Source organism: Aquarana catesbeiana, linkage group LG09, assembly GCF_042186555.1.
Source record: "Aquarana catesbeiana isolate 2022-GZ linkage group LG09, ASM4218655v1, whole genome shotgun sequence".
Classification (NCBI taxonomy): domain Eukaryota; kingdom Metazoa; phylum Chordata; class Amphibia; order Anura; family Ranidae; genus Aquarana; species Aquarana catesbeiana.
Genome location: NC_133332.1, coordinates 253,397,096 through 253,416,823, shown reverse-complemented (window position 1 = coordinate 253,416,823; position 19,728 = coordinate 253,397,096). Strand labels below are relative to the sequence as shown.

The window sequence follows — 19,728 nt, the reverse complement described above, 5'->3', positions numbered from 1 at the left end:
GCATCCTTCCCAGCAGCCAGAAGAGTCACCCAGTGCACGGTGAAGGATAGGTAACGTCCCTGTCCATGCCTGCTGAACCATGAGTCAGCGGTAATATGCACCTTACCGCTGACCACCCTGTTCAGCGAGGCAAAGACATTGCCTTCCACATGCCGGTAGAGAGCTGGAATCGCCTTCCGTGAGAAAAAGTGGCGTTTGGGAACCTGCCACTGAGGAACTGCACATTCCACAAACTCACCGAAGGGGGCAGAGTCTACCAACTGAAGAGGCAGCAGTTGAAGTGCTAGCAATTTAGCCAAGCAAGCATTCAACCGCTGGGCATGTGGATGGCTGGGAGTGAACTTCTTTCGGCGGTGCAGCAGCTGGGTCAGGGAAATTTGCCTGGTACAATCTGACAGTGTACCGATGGAAGATTGCCCGCAAGTACTTGGCTGTGACACACCTAATTCTACACCTTCATTCCTCTCAGCGCAGGTCTCAGAGAGGACTGAAGGTATAGTGGGGTTGGAGATCCCAGCTGATGAGGAGCAAGGAGAGGCCCGCTTTGTTCTTTGGTGTGGGTCTTTTAGGTACGCTTGCCAATTAACTGTATGACAGGTCAACATACGTCTGGTCAAGCATGTGGTGCCCAAGCGGGTGATGTTTTGGCCACGTGAGATATGCTTGAGACATATGTTGCAAATAGCAGTGGTAGGATCTGATGCACTCATCTCAAAAAGGCCCACACCAAAGAACTTTTGGAATAACGTGCAGAGACAGTAGCGCCCTGCACATGCGGAGCTCTGCGGTGTAATGCAGTCGGTGTGCTGCCCTTAAGCTGGCCCTTGGAAGGCATCCGGCCTCGTTGGAGATGTGCCTCCTCCTCCTCCTCTCTCCTATCAGGCACCCACGTGGAGTCAGTGACTTCCTCATCATCCCCTCCCTCCTCATCACTGGAGTAAAGCTGGCAGTATGCTGCAGCTGGGGGAACACGACTGCCAGATTGCTGTCCTTCTTGGGCACCCCCTCTCTCTGGGCTCACATTACTGCCTTCCTCTAGCTGGGTACCATCATCGGAGCCTTGAAAACACTGGGCATCCTCCTGGAGCATGTACCCAACACTGTGGTCAAACAGTTTGGGGGACTCCTTAGGAGGACATGGTGGGGCTAGGGAAGAAGTGACTGATGCCATTGAGCCGAGGGAAGAGGCTGCGTTGGTAGCTGCTTTGCCAGACAAAGTACCCTAAGCCTGGGTGAGAGAGGATGAAGAGGATGAGGACGGTTTGGTCATCCACTCTACCAAGTCTTCTGCATCTTGCGGCTCAACATGGCCAGCTGCCGAAAAAAAGGACAAGCGTGTCCCACGGCCACGTGCTGATAAGGATGCACCGTCTCCACGACCAGCACTGTTGCCTCTAGACACAGAGCCTGCTTGCCCTCTTTTATTGGCTTGTGACTGTCTGCCTCTCCTTGTTGGCCTTCCAGACATACTAATGGCCTGCAGTGAGATGTAGCTGCACAAAGCTGGGATGTATATATATATATACTGATACTGCAGCTAGCAGAATCAACTGCCTGCCTGTAGTATTATTAGTATGAGAACACCAGCAATTGTCTTCAGGTAGCTTTAGGTGCACACTGTGCAGAGGACACAGTACACTAACTGTAAATACTGCAGCTGCCTGCCTGTGGTATTAATAGGGCTCAGAACAACAGCAATTGTCTTCAGGTAGCTTTAGGTGCACACTGTGCAGAGGACACAGTACACTAACTGTAAATATTGTAGTTGCCTGCCTGTGGTACTAATAGGATCAGAAGAACACTACCAATTTTCTTCAGGTAGCTTTAGGTGCACACTGTGCAGAGGCCACAGTACACTAACTGTATATACTGCAGCTGCCTGTCTGTGGTACTAATAGGATCAGAAGAACACCACCAATTTTCTTCAGGTAGCTTTAGGTGCACACTGTGCAGAGGACACAGTACACTAACTGTAAATCCTGTAGCTGCCTGCCTTTGGTACTAATAGGATCAGAAGAATACCACCAATTTTCTTCAGGTAGCTTTAGGTGCACACTGTGCAGAGGACACAGTACACTAACTGTAAATACTGCAGCTGCCTGCCTGTGGTACTAATAGGATCAGAAGAACACCACCAATTTTCTTCAGGTAGCTTTAGGTGCACACTGTGCAGAGGACACAGAACACTAACTGTAAATACTGTAGCTGCCTAGGATGCATATATATACACAATACACTGTAAGTGCAGCTAACTTACTCGCCTGCCTACTCTATCTAACTTAAATCAAATTACACTGTCTCTCTGTCTATCTCTCTATGCCGCAACACACTACACAAGGCCTTATATAGTGTCGGGCGTGTACTAAACCCCCTGAGCCATAATTGGCCACCCTGGCTTTGGCCAATTATGGCTCTCTGTACAGACGGCGCTGTGATTGGCCAAGCATGCGGGTCATAGTGCATCCTTGGCCAATCATCAGCCAGCAATGCACTGCGTTGCCACAATGAATTATGGGCTGTGACGCGCCACTCGAATTTGGTGCGAACGGCCCATAACGTTCGCAATTCGATGAACGGTCGAACAGGCAATGTTCGAGTCGAACATGGGTTCGACTCGAACTCGAAGCTCATCCCTAATCACTTGTTTCAAACTTTGACAGATCTTGCTGGGGCCTCCATAATATGTCAGATGTTTATACCGAAGTATTAAAAACAGTATTATATTCATGGAATTATGCAAAAAACTGTGGTTTAGGAGCTTTTTACGTCTTTCCACAATGCAACCAATTAATTCAAGTTTGTTTATCCATGCTAGTTTGATGACAAGAATAAATACAGCGATGTGCTAAAATATATATATTTATTAACTAAAAATTCAGTGTAAAATAATAACAAATATATTTGGTGATAATACAAAAAATCTATATATATAACTTCAAATATCAAATAGATGGGTGATACAGATGAGGATACATTTTACCACAAGCTTCTGTTACAAAATGCCATATTTCAACACTTTATGTCTTAGTAAACTTAGACTTAGTAACACTTATTAAATAGATTTCCATGGCTCTATAGACTTATGAGAACAAACTAGGTGTTGAATTTAACACATGTGAGTTCTTCTCAAAACAAAGACCTTCAAGCTTAGACCTCTTTTACAGTATATGGACAATTTTGTTAACTACATAGAAACTTGGTAATTTAACCAAGACTCAATTTTAAGTAAAAATTAATTTAGAATTAATTTATTTTTAAACACATATCCCACAAAACCATTGTACAAACTTTGGCATTAGCTTTGTAGAGACAGACAAAAATTTCTATTTCTCTTAATATTTGGAATATAATTATATCATGCTGCAGGTAGAAATAACACAATTCCAAATTGCTATGCCATATTATTAAATGGTTTTGTTTTGTATATGTTAAAACAATTCAATTACCAAAAGGTAAAAATAAAAAAATAATACTTTACCCGAGATTAAGATTATTTTGTTTTGAGAAGTATGAGCTGGGTGTCCCAAAGGATTTCTTTTACCCTCATTCCTACATCTCTTCTGTACTGTTTTTCTCCTCTTGTCTCTTCGTCTCAAGATCTTCTCCCCTTTCAAGATTCTTTCAGCCTCCAACTCTCAACATCTTCTCCCCTTTTCCAGCTCCTCGGGCTATGTGTCTCTCCTCTATATTCCCCTTAGAAGATGGGTGTGGGAATGCCTCTCATGTGACATAAAACACACGTCATTTCCTGACCAAACCTATAGGGAAAATTGTAGTGTCCTACGCATAGTTTTCAGTAGGGGCAGTATAGGATTAGAAATTGATATTCTTAAATGTTATTTTTAATGTAAAATTTAATTTATGAATGACCCTTGTCTAGGCTTAAAGAAAAACTATGAATTAGACTGAAATGTCACTTATGTGTCAAACCACTCCAGACCTGGCAGCAACTCATGAGATCTATTACTTTAGGAAAACATACCCACACTAATTACCTTCCCTTTAAATTCCTTAAGTTAGGTAACGTGGAACTTAACCCCATGTATTATTTCATGAAGATTCTTATTCCCAGAAACTCCATACATTAAAAATAAAAAAAAAAAAATTAAAAATGTTTTAAACATGCTATATTCATTATTACTATATCCATGATTAATATTCATCAATAGATAATGAATATATAATATATATATATATATATATATATATATATATATATATATATATACAACCCAAAATATGTGACATTGCTCAATTAAAGCGGAGGTTTGCTGAAAAAAAAATATTAAAAGCCAGCAGCTACAAATACTGCAGCTGCTGACTTTTAATATATGGACACTTACCTGTCCAGGGAGCCCGCGGTGTCAGCAGCCGAAGCCGATCCGTCCTTCCGCTCTCAGCTGCTGCCGCCGCCATGCTCGGTAAGGGTATAAGGAAGTGAAGCCATGCGGCTTCACTTCCTGGTTCCCTACTGCGCATGCGCGAGTTGCGCTGCGTGTCCTCTCAGGTCCCTGCTGTATTCTGTGTCTCACAGAATACAGCGGGGGAGGACGGGGTAGGTGGTGGAAGTGGCATAGGTCACCGCAATCACAGCGGTGAGCTATGCCAGGAAGTGGGAGCAAATACCTGTATTAGACAGGTATCTGCTCCCTCCTCCCCCCTGAAAGGTGCCAAATGTGACACTGGAGGGGGGGAGGAATCCAAAAAGTGGAAGTTCCATTTTTGGGTGGAACTCTACTTGCCCTATTATAATGTAATATTATATAGTAGGAATTTATGGTTAATATAATTACTTGCAGTGAAAATTGCCATACATTTTAGGTACAGCTTGTTTTGTAAAATAATTTTTGAATGATCCCATTCCCTTTTCTCATTTCAAAAAAAAAAAAAAATACATCTGTCAGCTCATTTGAAATATGAGTCTCTAGACTTATCTCTTCTGGCTGACAGAAATAGAATTTACGATCTGAGAGAACTTAAAATAAGACACTTAAAACCTTCTTGTGATGGTTTATTGGTTTCAAAGACAATGAACTTAAGTTAACGTCTTTTGAAAAAAATATATATAAGCAAGATGGCTTTGGAGTTGTTCATAGAATATATATGAAAAATATACGCAGCTATATGTAGAGGCCTTAGGAATTAATTCTTTTTAACCCCAATAGTTCTGACAGTGTCATTGTATTGGTCTAATCTTCATTTCAGATATCTTGTAAGAAAAATTGTGACCTTTTCCAGTGTACCAGTTGATACCGTCGGCGAAGGACTCGTGATGTCCCAGCAGGTAAAGCCCATTGAGGTTTGCTTGGTGGCAGCTATTGTACCACCATCCTCCTTTAAACCGGATGGGACATGTGGTTGCAGTAAAGTCGTTGTCCTTTGTGGAGAACGGCATGTTATCATGAACAATCATGGAGTCACCTTAAAAAAAAAAACAACACTACATTAACATAAATTAAAGGTGTGGTACTGTAAATAATATGCAGCCAGCTATAGTGGATGCTGTTTACCATTTTCCTTGCAATCAGATGTTGGTTTTTATGGGCAGTTACTGGCAAACATTGGGTGCTGCCTAAGTTCCTCCTCCAGGATAACTACCAGAATTTTGAACAGGCTGCATTAGGCTTAATTCACTCGTTTCCAAGGACCAGTATTTACAACACTGACCTTTTATTCATCAATGAAAGTAACACTAAACATAGTGATTGCACTTTGCACCTATACAGTATAAGCAACATACATGCAGCTTAAATAGAGAAAAAAGTAACATCAATTTTTTTAAACCTAAATATAAATACTGAATTTAATTAAGCATTGCAGGCAATAAAAGAGACTATCACCAGCCTAAAAAAATGCAGGTAAAAAGCATTTAAAAAAGCTAGTATTTCAAATGCTCATCCCTTGTTAGCATATGAGCACTGCAGCAAAACTGATTGCCTCTTTGTTCTGCTTCTTTCTCTCCAAGTCTAAGCTCTGCTGTGCAGGAAATTGCAAGAGGCTGCTACCATGTAACAATTCAGGTACCTGCAGTGCTTGTCTGAAAGCGGACTAAACTCTCCCATTCACCATAAAATATTTTAAACCTTATGCTGCTAGTATTTGTAAATACACTATATTACCAAAAGTATTAGGACGCCTGCCTTTATACTCATATGAACTTTAATGGCATCCCAGTTTGGGTCTGTAAGCCCACCCTTTGCTGCTATAACAGCTTCAATTCTTCTGGGAAGGCTGTCCGCAAGGTTTAGGAGTGTGTCTATGGGAACGTTTGACCATTATTCCAAAAGCACATTTGTGAGGTCAGGCACTGGACGAGTTGTTGGACGAGAAGGACTGGCTCGCAGACTCCACTCTAATTCACCCCAAAGGTCTTCTATCAGGTTGAGGTTGGGGCCAGTCAGTGCAGGCCAGTCAAGGCCCTCCACCCCAAACTCACTCATCCATGTCTTTATTGACCTTGCTTTGTGCACTGGTCCAAATCATTTGCTGGAGGGGGGATTATGGTGTGGGGTTGTTTTTCAGGGGTTGGGCTTGGCCCCTTAGTTCCAGTTAAGGGAACTCTTAAGGCGTCAGCATACCAAGACATTTTTTGCAATTTTATGTTCCCAACTTTGTGGGAACAGTTTGGGTATGGCTCCTTCCTGTTCCAACATGACTGTGCACCAGTGCACAAAGTAAGGCCCATAAAGACATGGATGAGCGAGTTTGGGGTGGACGAACTTGACTGGCCTGCACAGAGTCTTGGCCTCAACCTGACAGAACACCTTTGGGACGAATTAGAGTGGAGACTGCGAGCCAGGCCTTCTAGTCCAACATCTAGTCTCACAAATGTGCTTTTGGAAGTATGGTCAAACATTCCCATAGACACTCTCCTAAACCTTGTGAACAACCTTCCCAGAAGAGTTGAAGCTGTTATAGCTGTAAAGGGTAGGCCAACTCAATATTAAACCCTACGGACTGGAATGCCATTAAAGTTCATGTGCGTGTAAAGGCAGGTGTCCCAATACTTTCGGTAATATAGTGTAGATAGGAACGTATAATATAAGCTATTTACTTGTTTTAAACTTTTTTTTTTTACATTTCTTCAGTTGCTTCCTGGTTTCTGGTGTAGCTCCCTAATAGCAGAGGATGCTAGGCAAATTTAGTTGTTGACTCCTTCCAGGGAGCAGTGATTGTTTGCTCTGGTCTGTTCAGAATTTCACAGGCAGGTTTGATTGTTTCCCCCTGCCTCTGGAAGACGTTTCTAAAGCTTAGGGAGAGGGAATTCAATTAACCAGCCTGAATATTGATCAGGGCCTAGCCAATCCCTGTGGATGTGTGCTTAGATGGTGGCTGGGAGGCTGATTAATAGACACATGCATTCGTTTTCATCCGAATGCATTTTCATCCAAATTTCAGGGATTTTCATGTTCTTTCTAACAAATGATAAAGAATGCGCAGAATCTGAAATCTGAAATTAAAAAAATGCTTTATTTTCGTTTGATATAGATAAAAAAATCGACATGACAGTGACAATAGCGATCTGTGTCTATCGAACCTGCGGTTGAATGTGCCTAACCTAACTCTATTAGTCCAAGATTATTCGACATAGAGAGAAAAGATTCAACATTATAGAGACCTGAAAATTCAACGAAGCAGCTAAAAACATACGATCGCCACAGGAGGACATTTACGGTCAAATGCTTTGCCCATAGGCTATAGAAGAATTCTAATGTTGTTTGACTAGTAATAATAATAATAATTATAATATTACTAGTCAAACAACATTAGAATTCTACTATAGCTTGTGGGTGGAGCATTTGACCAGAAATGTACGATCGCGGTGTCGTACAGTTTACTTTAACTGCTTTGTCGAATCTCCTTAGAACATCTGACAGATACCATAAGCCTCCAACTTACAGATTCGACCTTAATTAATTCAGGCAAATGCATTTTTTAACTTAACTAAATAAATAAAAACGAATTTCGGAAGTAACTAAATAAATGTATTTTTCGGACGATACTGAAATTCCGAAACAAAACATTTCAGCGTGCACGTGTCTACTGATTAATAGTCTGGAGCTCTGGAGCCCTCAAAAGAAATATTTCCCCAGTAAGGAGAGTTCCAAGCCTTAAGGGGCTATTGCACCTAAGGCAGCCTATGGACTGTGTAGCTGTTCTGTTAGGTCTCAGCAGTGGCAGGGCTGGGACCTTGAAGTGATCTGGAACTGATTGTAGGACTTCGCCACAAGGTAACTGATCTATAGAGGTGCCATCTCACTTACCGGGCTGTATCCAGAGGAAGCTGGAAGGTAGCAGCTGTCCTGGGGACTTGTGAGTAAAGACCACATACTGATCCCTGTGACTGTATATAGATCCTGGGGATTGCACTTGGTAGCGCTATTTGTACATAGGCACAAGGTAACCAGATGCCAAAGACTTCCTTCATGGTCTTCAGCTGTGAAACCTTAGTTTGCTCAGAGATTTGCTTCATGGTCCCGAGCTGTGAAGCAATAGACTGTCTATCAGTTACATTTACACAGGAAGAACATTGTCCTCCCATTGCTGGATACTAAATGTTTTGGAGTATCCCTTGCCCTAATCCATCTCCTGGTACCAGTTTTACAAACAATAAATCACAAAAAGACAACCCCTAGACTGTTTATTGGAGCCGGAGGAATTAGACCAGTGATGGCGAACCTTGGCACCCCAGATGTTTTGGAACTACATTTCCCATGATGCTCATGCACTCTGCAGTGTAGTTAAACATCATGGGAAATGTAGTTCCAAAACATCTGGGGTGTCAAGGTTCGCCATCACTGAATTAGAGTGTTTGGGTGGACGGGCAGACTCTGCATTTTTGGGGAAGAGCCAGTGAAAACCAGCAGGCCTTATAGGAGCAGTGCTACATTGGGCTAGGCAAAAATTATGTCATACATCCCAGGAGTCTTCATTGTCTTACATCTTGAGAAGGGGAGGATGGGGCTTTCCCAGCTAAGCACACCCTCCTGCCTGCATGTCTGGCCTAAGAGCAGATGGAGTCCAGGAAGTAAATGCTACATGAATCATCTGCCCTTACTCAAGATGGCCTGGGCTAGAAATGCAAGGAGAGCGTTTGTGAAATAGCAACAAAATAAAGCATGGAGACATGAATGGATGGGTGAGTTTGCTTTGATTATTATTAATTAATTATGCAGTGCTCAGGTACAGTTAAGTTTTGCTTTAAATAATGTTTTTTATTATGTATTAATGAATACAGAGCCACATGAATTTGTGTCTTTTGTATCTACTGGGAATTTGCCCAAAGTGTGCTAGGCAGCCATTGACGGGCAAGGAATTCATTGACTGTTACTTTATTCTGTCTCTGGACTCATGCTAACATTTTAGAGGTCAGGTGACCAAAAAGACTGCTCCTGGACATCCAATAGAACAATAACAGTCAGATAGCAATCTCCCTACCAGCTTACTTTAACCATTACATTACCGTTTACCACTTAACCCTTGAACTTCCAGCCTGTCCCCTATGGACTAAGTTGCTCAGCCCTTTATAGCTCCTGTTATATATGGACTTGTGTGTTTGCGCTTACAGTTACCAATACTCTCCAGATAGCAATCTCTTACCTGCATTGCCCTCAGTGAAAGCTCCAAGTAACAATTTATACTTTTCAGCCTCTCCCAGAATTTTGAAGGATGCATACTTGGCAAAATGCTTTGTGTTTTCAAAGTCATATAGATCAATACGCAATTCCCAGGTGCCTGTGAAAAGATCCATCAATACGATGTATTTTGTGTAATCATATAACTTGTCATACAGGGTTAGATTTTCGTATGAATGTTCAAAGACGATTCATTCATAAGAACATTCTTTCTTGCCATCATTGTGTCAACTAATTTTGTTTGAAAGCCCTTAAAATGTCCTTCAAACCTGCCACTTGAATGGAATCCCGGGCATACTAAAGAGGTTTTATTACAATATTTACAGTTTTTGACGAACGAAATCCCCATTCAAAGAAATTCTTTTGTTCAAGAAAAATCTTCCGTCCTTTCCAAATCACTTTCCCATCAAATGAAAATGAAAACGAACATCAATTTGGCCTTAATGACCAATAGAAATGTTCCCAAAATGAAAAAAAATTAACAAAATTCTACTGGTGTATTGGCCAGCTTAAAGACCAATTCCAGGTATTGTTTTTTTTTTTATTTAGTAACATTGGTCCAGCACGGACCAATGTAACTATGTATATATCATACCTGGCCAATATCCCTGGGATTTGGAAATCACTGAAGTAGACACCGCTACCCTCAGAAGGGATGTGCTGGAACTGGAGAGAGTCCAAAGAAGGGCAACAAAACTAATATGGGGACTGGAGGACCTAAATTACGGGGAAAGACTGCAAACACTGAACGTATTCTCGCTGGAAAAAAGACACTTGAGAGGAGATATGATAGCGATTTACAAATACCTCAATGGTGATCTCAGCATAGGAAAAAAGGAGTGTATGAGGACACAGGGGCCACACATTGAGATTGGAAGAGAAGCGGTTTAACCTTATACTGCAAAGGCGGTTTTTTATTGTCAGGGCAATAAGAATGTGGAACTCTCTTCCACAATTGGTGGCGGCTGCGGGGAGTATTGATAGTTTTAAAACACTCTTGGATGTGCCTCTTAAGGAACACGACATACAGGAATATGGGAAATAAGTATAGACCAAGACACACGTGCAACTACACAGGTTGAACTGGATGGACTATTATCTTTATTCAACCTTATCTACTATGATACCCCAATGATATTCACTTGCTTACTCGTCCCATAGTGAGTGGTTTTACCTCACTTAGGAGCTAATTCCTCTCACATTATGTCTTGGCTAGGAGACAGGAAGTGAACAGAAATCTCCTCAATGGGACACAGATGGCAAAAGAATGTGACAGGGGTTACAACCCTCCCAAAATGAAAAGGGTTTAGCCTTCAGTTCCACCTTAAACCCAGCTTAAGCCCCAATCTCATCCCTGGCCAAGAGCTCACAAGGGAAATAATAACCATTCTTGTTAGAACTATGGTTCTTGAAGATGTCTGTCCCCACCCCTCCCCATAGCATAAGTATGCAAATGCTGACTAGTGAAACATTCACATATGCCAAAACTTGATGGAACTTTGTACTTGATACTATAGAATCTTTGGGTGTACTATATCTAAATGTGGTGTGATGAGATGGAGGGAAGATGAAGGTGCTCAGTGCCCTTGTGGCAGTCTCGTTACCTGATGACGTCAGCATATGAAGATTGTCATTGCCCAGCCAGAACTCATTCAGACGACTCCCGAAACCTCTCTTGTACGAATTCCAATCACGGTAAAAATCAACAGACCCATCATAACGTCTCTGGAAAACCTACACACAGAAAGTTATTACTGCAACTAGGTGGTTGGGCTTATGTCTCGTACTTGTGAATACCTTTGCACTCTGCATTGCACTGTATAATGACTTTTCTTTTTAGCAGACTTTATCATTTACTATAGGGCCTACTTTACACTGCTTCTCAAAAGAAAAGCTTAGCAAGTGTTTCTGACCCCTGCAACCCCCCCCCCCCCCCCCCCCCTCAAAAGATGGATCTAATGATGTCCCCTGAGTGTAATGGCTCACTACATATTCCCCACACAGTATATTAGTAAGCGGGGACTAAATGTTTGATGTAAATTTCACCCATGGTTTCTTAACTGCCCAAAGAACAACCAGCTAAACTATTTGGGTGATAATCCTGCAGTCCATGACTTAGGTATATGCAGTTAGACCAGAGGGCCTACTATATTTTAGCATAATAGCCAGTTAATCCTAAACTGATGGCCCATCTCTAATCATGTCTTTTAAGTTACACCTACTTTAAGAAATAGTATGATGTCCTAGTCTTCCTACAAGCACTTATTTATAATTTATTGATTGGTTGTTTTGTAGTATGTTATGAAGTATGTATGGTCTTCTTGAAAGCAAACTTTTTTTTTTTAACTATTCCATGAACCTTTACTGTGCACTTATTGTATAGTGAACACTCCTCAGTTCTGGCAGAGCACCCCAAGAGCTCTAAATACTGGAGAGCTCTGACATGCAACTAGTGTCTTGATCAATAACTCTACCTGCCCATTCTCAGTTAACGAGACAAAGTTTAGGAGGTTTGTGGATTGGCTGACATTGGCAAGTGGCTGTTCTTTGCTTGCCAGAGTGCTCCAGGTTTTAGGGCTTTCTCATCACAACTTTAAAAAAAATGATGAAACTACAAGTACCGACAGCCTTTGTGGCTGTCAACTTGTAGTTCTCAATGAGCTACCAGAGCACTACTGAGCTCTCTAGGTAGTTCATTGAGCTTCCTGCCATTGTGTAACTGCCTGTCTGTATTGGAGGTATGACAGCCTGCAGGACCATGGCATTACAACCATGATCTGCTGATCGTGGGTGCAATGCTTTACAGGCTCCTAACAAAAAAAAAAAGAAATGCATATTTTTTTACCTGCAAAAAAACGTGCATTTATAATTTTTTTCATAAAGGTGAACTTATCCTTTAACATTTAAGAATGACAACTTGAGGTGTTTTTTTGCTACATTGAAGTTTTATCTTCTGATCACTTACAATCCAGCCTCCTTCATCAGTATCCATATCACACAATACTTTCATGGTCTTCTGGCCAGCTGGGTTTATGGTGTACCAATCACTTAGTATTTCACCCTGCTGCAGGAGTTCCTTGCAGTTTTTTGCATCTGAGGTTAGAAAAAGTATATATATTTATTCTGAGATGTACTGATCACCCAGTCCGTATAAGTGAATAAGACAATATCCTTAAACAGATCTAGAAATTTCCCTTACAGGTCATTGAACCCTGATATGGGAACACTATATGCACAACTGCAATCAAAGTTCCAACAAGGCCAAACTAAAGCTCACCAGAGATGGATCAAAATTCGGGCAGCTTAGTAAGGACCGGACGAATTTCGAACCATCTGTGGCTATTCCTGTTTGAGAGGAGTCGACCTATTGATCAATTAGTTTTGAACTGGAATTTTGGAAAACTTGTGTTCGATCAGTGCTTGCAGCCAATCGTCTGTATCACATATTATTGTATTCTGGCAGTGGGAATGTTCTGCTGTCAGAATACAGTAGTGCAGGGGGATGATTCCCCCATCCATACGAGGACTATGATCATCCAAATTACGATGACCCAATCCATGCAGGGAAGGTCACAGGTGGCTTCATCTAACAAAAAACAACCGAAAATAGTGGCACATGCACCAATCCACAGCACGAGGATTACGCAACGAAGCATCTCCTCTTTTTAGGGACACCCAAGTGGGTTCAGCACACATAAGGGGGGCACAGGAAGTCTTCAAGAGGCCAGCATAGCATATATCAAGAGCTTAGATCAGGGGTCTCCAAGCTTTCATAAGAAAGGGCCAGTTTACTGTCCTTCAGACTTTAGAGGGGCCGGACTGTGGACAATGGGAGTAAACAATGCCCGATCTATGGTATCAGAGGGAGAAATAGTGCCCCCTTTTGTTGTTAGTGGAAGGAATTCTGAATCATTGGTATCACCGGAAGGAATGCTGCCCCATTGTTGGTTGGTGTCAATGGAAGGAATTCTGCTGCACTGTTGGTGTCAGTGGAAGGAATAATGCATCAAGGGCCAGATAAAAGCAAGCAAAGAGCCATAGTTTGAAGACCACTGGCTTAGATCAACAGCATTGGAAGGTTCCTCCAACCATTTCACCCATATATTACACAGCTTTTTCGTTTTGCCCCTATTTTCATATGTATCCCAGTAAAGAGGGAAGCACAAACTGATTTTAGTTTAACGTTCCCTGGTCTCAAAAACCCATGTAGTCCCTATATCAGTGGTGGTCATCATTCTCAATACTTGCCAACGCATGGTGTGCCTGTAGTCCCGCAGTCAGCTTTGCAGCCAAACCCAGTTTGAAGTACAGGGAATGTATTTCTCCTTCTGCTGACCTCACTCTACTTCCACCCTTAGGCAACACAGACATGCCCACTCACTTGGGAACAGGGATGGGTATAAACACCATGTGGTCATGTGACCACTGGATTAAAGGAATTCTATGATCACAGATAACAGTTTCATTTTAAAACCCCAGCATTGTAATAACATTGTATTGGATTGTATTGACAATCCAATAGAAGCTTATTTTAAAAATTCTCCTCCTTTCATGATGTGAGTGCTGCCTGTCATCTCATTCCACAATTTCCTGCATGCTTTGCAGCTTCTCCTCTGCTGTTTACTTTCAATTTCAATGGGCTACATATCCCATGGTACCTTTCTCCCAGTGTTCTGTACAATTCTCCAACCCGTCAAAAACTCCAACCACGTCATTTCTGGTTTCATTAAACCATCAGTAATTGCAGATTTTGACAAATTGGTGTTTGGACAAAACACCGGCAACCGAATATAGTCCTGTACAGGAAGATTTAGCTGGTTTGGCAGCCCAGCTGCTAACAAGGAAAAAATTGTCGCCGCCTCGGAGGCAGCCATTTTGTTGGCCAGTATCAGAGCAGAGTAACAATCTCCACTCATAATATCGTGCACCGGACTCTATTCGAGTTGCCGGTGTTGTGTCCAAATCTCCAATTACTGATGGTTTAGAGAAACCAGAAATGACGTGGTTGGAGAATTTGACAGAACACCAGCAAGCAGTGTTTATTGCACTGACTCCACCTCCTGAAACTCCTCCTCTCAGTACCTCTGTAGTTCAGAAGGCAGGCTCTGTGAAATGTTTGACCCAGCAATCCCTACTTAAAAGGCATAGTGACTCCAGGGTTGATTTACTAAAGGCAAATAGACTGTGCACTTTGCAAGTGCAGTTGCTCCAGAGCTTAGTAAATGAGGTAAAGCTCACTTGAATGTGTTAGCAAAAATGCAGTTTTTTAAAATTTTCCTTGCTTGTGATTGGGTATTTATTGTAAAGTGAAGCTTTGCCTCATTTACTAAACTCTGGAGCAACTGCATGTGCAAAATGCACAGTCTATTTGTCTTTAGTAAATCAATCCCTAAGTTTCACAGAATTCCAGGAAGGAAATGTGGGGGGGATCCTCACAAAATAAATAAGAAACCTCAAGCTCATTCAGATAGGAGTAGGCTAGAAATTGAATCACAATGTCGAAACTACTTCGCGTTGCAGCAATGACCGAGGTAGCAGTGTTTCCAGCCAACGATTCCAAAGCTGGTAAAAGTAATCCAAGCTGCCAAAAAGCCGCTGGATTACTTTTACAGGTGGCAGAGGGGAGTCCCATTTTGTTCCTCCCACTGTGTGATGTCAGAAACCGGAAGTAACCAAATCTTTATCGGCCATAGAAGCAGCTGATCAGACCAATCTGTGTCTGATTGGCTGCATTGGAGGCCAGAGTAGAGGTCTGGGGTCTAAAAGAACCCAGATCTTTCCATAAAGAGGACCTATCATGTCCCATGTTGTCACAAGGGATGTTGTTCATCCTTTGTGATAGCAATAAATTAAAGGGACAGTGCAAAAAAAATGTTTTTTATAAAATAAATAATTACATTTAAAAATAAAATGCACCTGTGCATGCACCTGTGCCAGGTCCAGACCTCCTGCGTAACTCTAAACTGTCGCCTATGGGTTTTTTTTAAGTACCGTAGTTTGGTGCTGTTCCACAGGCAGATGCAATTTTAAAGCTTGACATGTTTAGTTTCTATTTACTCAGTGTAACATCATCTTTTATAGTTTACCCAAACAAAAGTGGATATTATATTGTGTTTTTGTGTGTTAAAATTCATTAAAGTGTATTTTTTCCCAAAAATCTGTGTTTGAAAAACCGCTGCGCAAATACTATGTGACATAAAAATATGCAACACTCATCATTTTATTCTCCAGGGCCTCTGCTTAAAAACAAAAAACAAAAAAAAAAACATAGTGTTTGAATGTTTGAGGGTTCTAGGTGATGTTTTATACATGTAGGAGAGCAATGTCAGAATTGACCCGGACTGGAAGTGGTTAAAAACTAACTAAAAAAAGTAGCGAAAATGTATTTTAAACGTTATATTATATATATTTGCCCATTAGGAGGATTTTTTGGGATATTATACATTCCTTTTACTAACTTCACAGCTACATTAAATGAATGACAGGTGCAGTAATAAAGAGTAATAGATTCTCCTTGGAAACATCAAACCTACCATTCAAAGAAGTAGTTAATCCAGGGTCCCCTTTGTCTCCTGTGATGAAATACAGAATTATGACTGTTAGTTGTATATAAGAGAGCTGATCTGTGTTGGATTCATTGGGAATCGGATATACTGGATATTCTGTATATTTATTACTTTCTTAGTCACCTGGAACATGTATGCAAATAAGGAAAGTCAGAGTAAGGCCAGAAATCCTGATCCGCATACTAGCTCCAGGCTACTAACTTAAAGTAATGAAGTTAAAGGTTAACAGCCAGACAACTAGTTTTGTTTTTCAGAATTATTGTTTAGTGATGGCTGACTCTGTGGTTGTTCATTTTACTTTTCCTTTAAAGAATTCAAGGTATGGATATTATACACATGGTTACATTGGTCAAGCTTGGACCAATGTAACTATGCATACACCATATCGGTGGGATTCCTCTAGAACCTGGTAATCACTGTAGTAGGCACCACTACTCCAGTGATCTCCACTAGCTTTTAGGTCCCATGGTCCCAGGTTGGCTGCTCGGCATGGGCACCATTCAGAAAATGCCTTTCATTTTTTGAATGAATGCAAAGCATTCTCTGATTGGATAAGGTGAGGAGTGTGACACAACCGCACCACCTTTCCATCGCATTCAATCAGAGAACACTTTGCATTCATTGGTAAATTGCAACACAATCGGTGAATGGCGCCTTTGCCGAGCTCCTCTGTTCAAAATGCAGCAGGGCAGCCAACTCAGGACAAGACCTGGAAGTCAGTGGAGATCACTGGAGTAGTGTTGCTTACTACAATGATTTCCAGCCTCCAGGGGGATCCCACAGGTATGGTAGTAATCAATGTAACTATGTAAAACAAGCCATAAGCTGTACCGGTATCTATATTATCACCAGAAATCAGATGTAGAAGGGGCTACTGGCATATTCCTGAAGCTCAGTAAATATGTAGGTACCTTGTGGTGTTGACATTTGGTTTTTGGGTCTAGTTAAAGTGACCCTGGAGGGCTGAAATAAAGCCCAGAAGAAATGCCTCTTCAATAGAAAAGCTTTTATTCTCACCTCTCCGGTGGCCATTGTATCCCACCTCATCGCAGTGCTGCAGCCTTTGTAAGACTCCCCATCAATGAAAACTTTTGGGAGTGTCTGATTTCTTAATTAAACCTTAAGACATCGACACATTAAATGCTCTAAATATTGAAAACATAATGACAAAAGCACAATAAATGGGGGGGGGAGAAAAGCGCAGTTTGACATCTTCACCCTGGGCACTGGGTGACCTTGTCCTGGAGCTCAGAGAGATGTTATTTTTCCTTTAGCATAGCCTTTGTCAACCTTTCTACCCCACAGGAACGCTTGAAATAATTTTCAGTTCTCAGGGAACCCCTGGTATGGTATGATTACTCAACTTGGGGTCTTCGGAATAATGCCCCTTACATTGGGGTGGTAAGTGGGCAGAATGCCCCCCCCCCTTACAGGAGTGACCATAATGACACCCTTGCAGTCATAATGCTGGCTCTGCCACGTGGCATTGGACCTGGAACTATGCAGCCACCATCAGATAGGAGGTCAATTAGCCACAGCTTTGCCCCTTCGCACCTAAGGGTAAAACAAATGTAAATGCCTAAACACAATTTTGCAACATTGACATGTGTTAGTAAAACCGTACATATAATGACAACGACTTTGTGCATTCAGGTGGATTATACCTTGTTTTTTTCAGGACAAATTCAGCTTTCATTTGGTAGTAAAATGTAATGCATATCTCCTGATTTTCTTTTATTCTCAAAGGAAAACTGACCCAAAATAGTAAAAAAAAATCATGTTTTCTAAATTTAACTAAATATTTCTTGGTGCTACCATAACCTTGCACCAAAGAACAACCCAAATTAAATTCTCCTGCAGCAATATCATATATGTGTATAATAGTTGTTGCATGTACTCGTAGTATAGCCCAAAAACAATAGTGCTCATTTTGCGCTTTTTTTTTTTATCATGCCTAAAAACACACTCACTGACACCGATATTAATAAAATTTTGTAAAAAATCCTGTACAAAAACAATACTGACCCTGACCCTGACCTTGACCCAAACACTAACCTAGATCAAACCTCGATCGAGGTATTTATTTAGTATTTTTTAATTTTTATTATTATTTATTTTTTCTCTGCAAGGAGAAAAAAATCTTTCTCCATTCACAGAGAAAGAAAAAACACGGGGGGGGGGGGGGGGGGGCGGACTTCATGGTGACTGATCATTGTGATAGCCAATCAGAGGCTATCACAGCAATCAGGTGACCCAGAAACGGGAGTTACAGGTCCCAATCTTTAGTACGGGGTCCCGGTCTCTGTGCTGGAAGCGCACAGTGCGGCCCCACAGAAAAAAAGCCCAGTCTAGTGTGGCCGCATATTTGTGTTAAGTTGGCATGAAGGGGTTAGAAACCCCTAGCCACACCCTGGTTGAGAATGGCTGCTTTAGCATAATGTCTTTTAACAGCAATGTGATAAATTAGAACTTGTACACATGAGCAATGGATGTAGAGAAGCAGATGCACCCTTGCCCCTGCAGTTGGGGCAGCATTCTACAAAACAGGCAAGAGAAAACAATGAACCAAAGGTTACAAATAGAGTTCAAATTGGTGTCCACACTGCAATGTAACCGTCCCCAATTGTACTGAGCCATTCAGGTCAATATACTATACAGCATTCCTCATACCATTTAATGGTCTCTTGGCAGGGGTCAGTAGTAGCTTCCATCCATCCTATTCTGGACCCCATCTTAACATGTCCTGAAATTTGCACAGGCCTATTTTTGTTAACACACAGTTTTACAAGTTGAGGGATATAATTGTGTTAGACATCACAGTTTGTTAAGATGCTCCCAAGTACATAAAATATAAACCTAAAATATGGAAGTCATTGTCATTGGAAGTCTTACCTTTTTCTCCTCTCTCTCCTCTAGAGCCAGTATCACCTAAAATACACAGGAAAACAATCAGTATTGTGCGGCAAATTACAGAGGATGTAGATGGATAACTGAATTTTACAAACCTTTTTCACCTGGAGGACCAGATTTTCCCACAATCCCCTGACTTCCCTTTTCTCCTAAATAACAGAACATATATGACGTGTTATTCATAAATGTTGTTATTAATTAATGAATGTCTATCTGAAATATTAAAACAAAGAAACTCAAGTTGTTTGAGAAAACCTGCACCCCCTGGATTTAGTACTTGAGAGGAGATACCCAGGCCCATTTGGATTAGCTCATGGTTTGTGTTGAGGGAGTTGGCACACCCTCTTTTTTCTTTTAGTTCTTCTCTGTCTGTCTTTTTTCTGTGGGGGGGAGACCTTCCTATATCGAAGGTGTGGGAGGTCGACTCCTATTTTTTGAGTTGCAAAGTCATTTCCCTCCAAGGGGTAGAGGTTTGGAATCGGGCTTTATGCCTCTGCACAAGATGGTGGAGGGTGTATTTGGCCAATGATATAAATGTCTTCTGTTGAGACTTAGCTGAGCAGACCACATTGTGCATAGGTGGTTTACTGTTAGATAAAATATCTATCTTGACCATA

General features: G+C 41.4%; 1 protein-coding gene across 1 annotated transcript in view; it reads right to left on the bottom strand.

Moving 5' to 3' along the window:
• Positions 1–4,998: 4,998 nt before the first annotated feature.
• LOC141108525 (ficolin-1-B-like) overlaps positions 4,999–19,728 on the bottom strand; it is a 34,092-nt gene continuing 19,362 nt past the window's right edge. The window contains exons 3-9 of the mRNA XM_073600208.1: positions 19,207–19,260; positions 19,094–19,129; positions 16,169–16,207; positions 12,601–12,728; positions 11,240–11,369; positions 9,601–9,735; positions 4,999–5,421 (exon numbers count right to left, since the gene is read on the bottom strand). Coding sequence (XP_073456309.1) covers positions 5,177–5,421; positions 9,601–9,735; positions 11,240–11,369; positions 12,601–12,728; positions 16,169–16,207; positions 19,094–19,129; positions 19,207–19,260 — 767 coding nt within the window. The 3' untranslated portion in view covers positions 4,999–5,176. The remainder of the gene's footprint in view (positions 5,422–9,600; positions 9,736–11,239; positions 11,370–12,600; positions 12,729–16,168; positions 16,208–19,093; positions 19,130–19,206; positions 19,261–19,728) is intronic.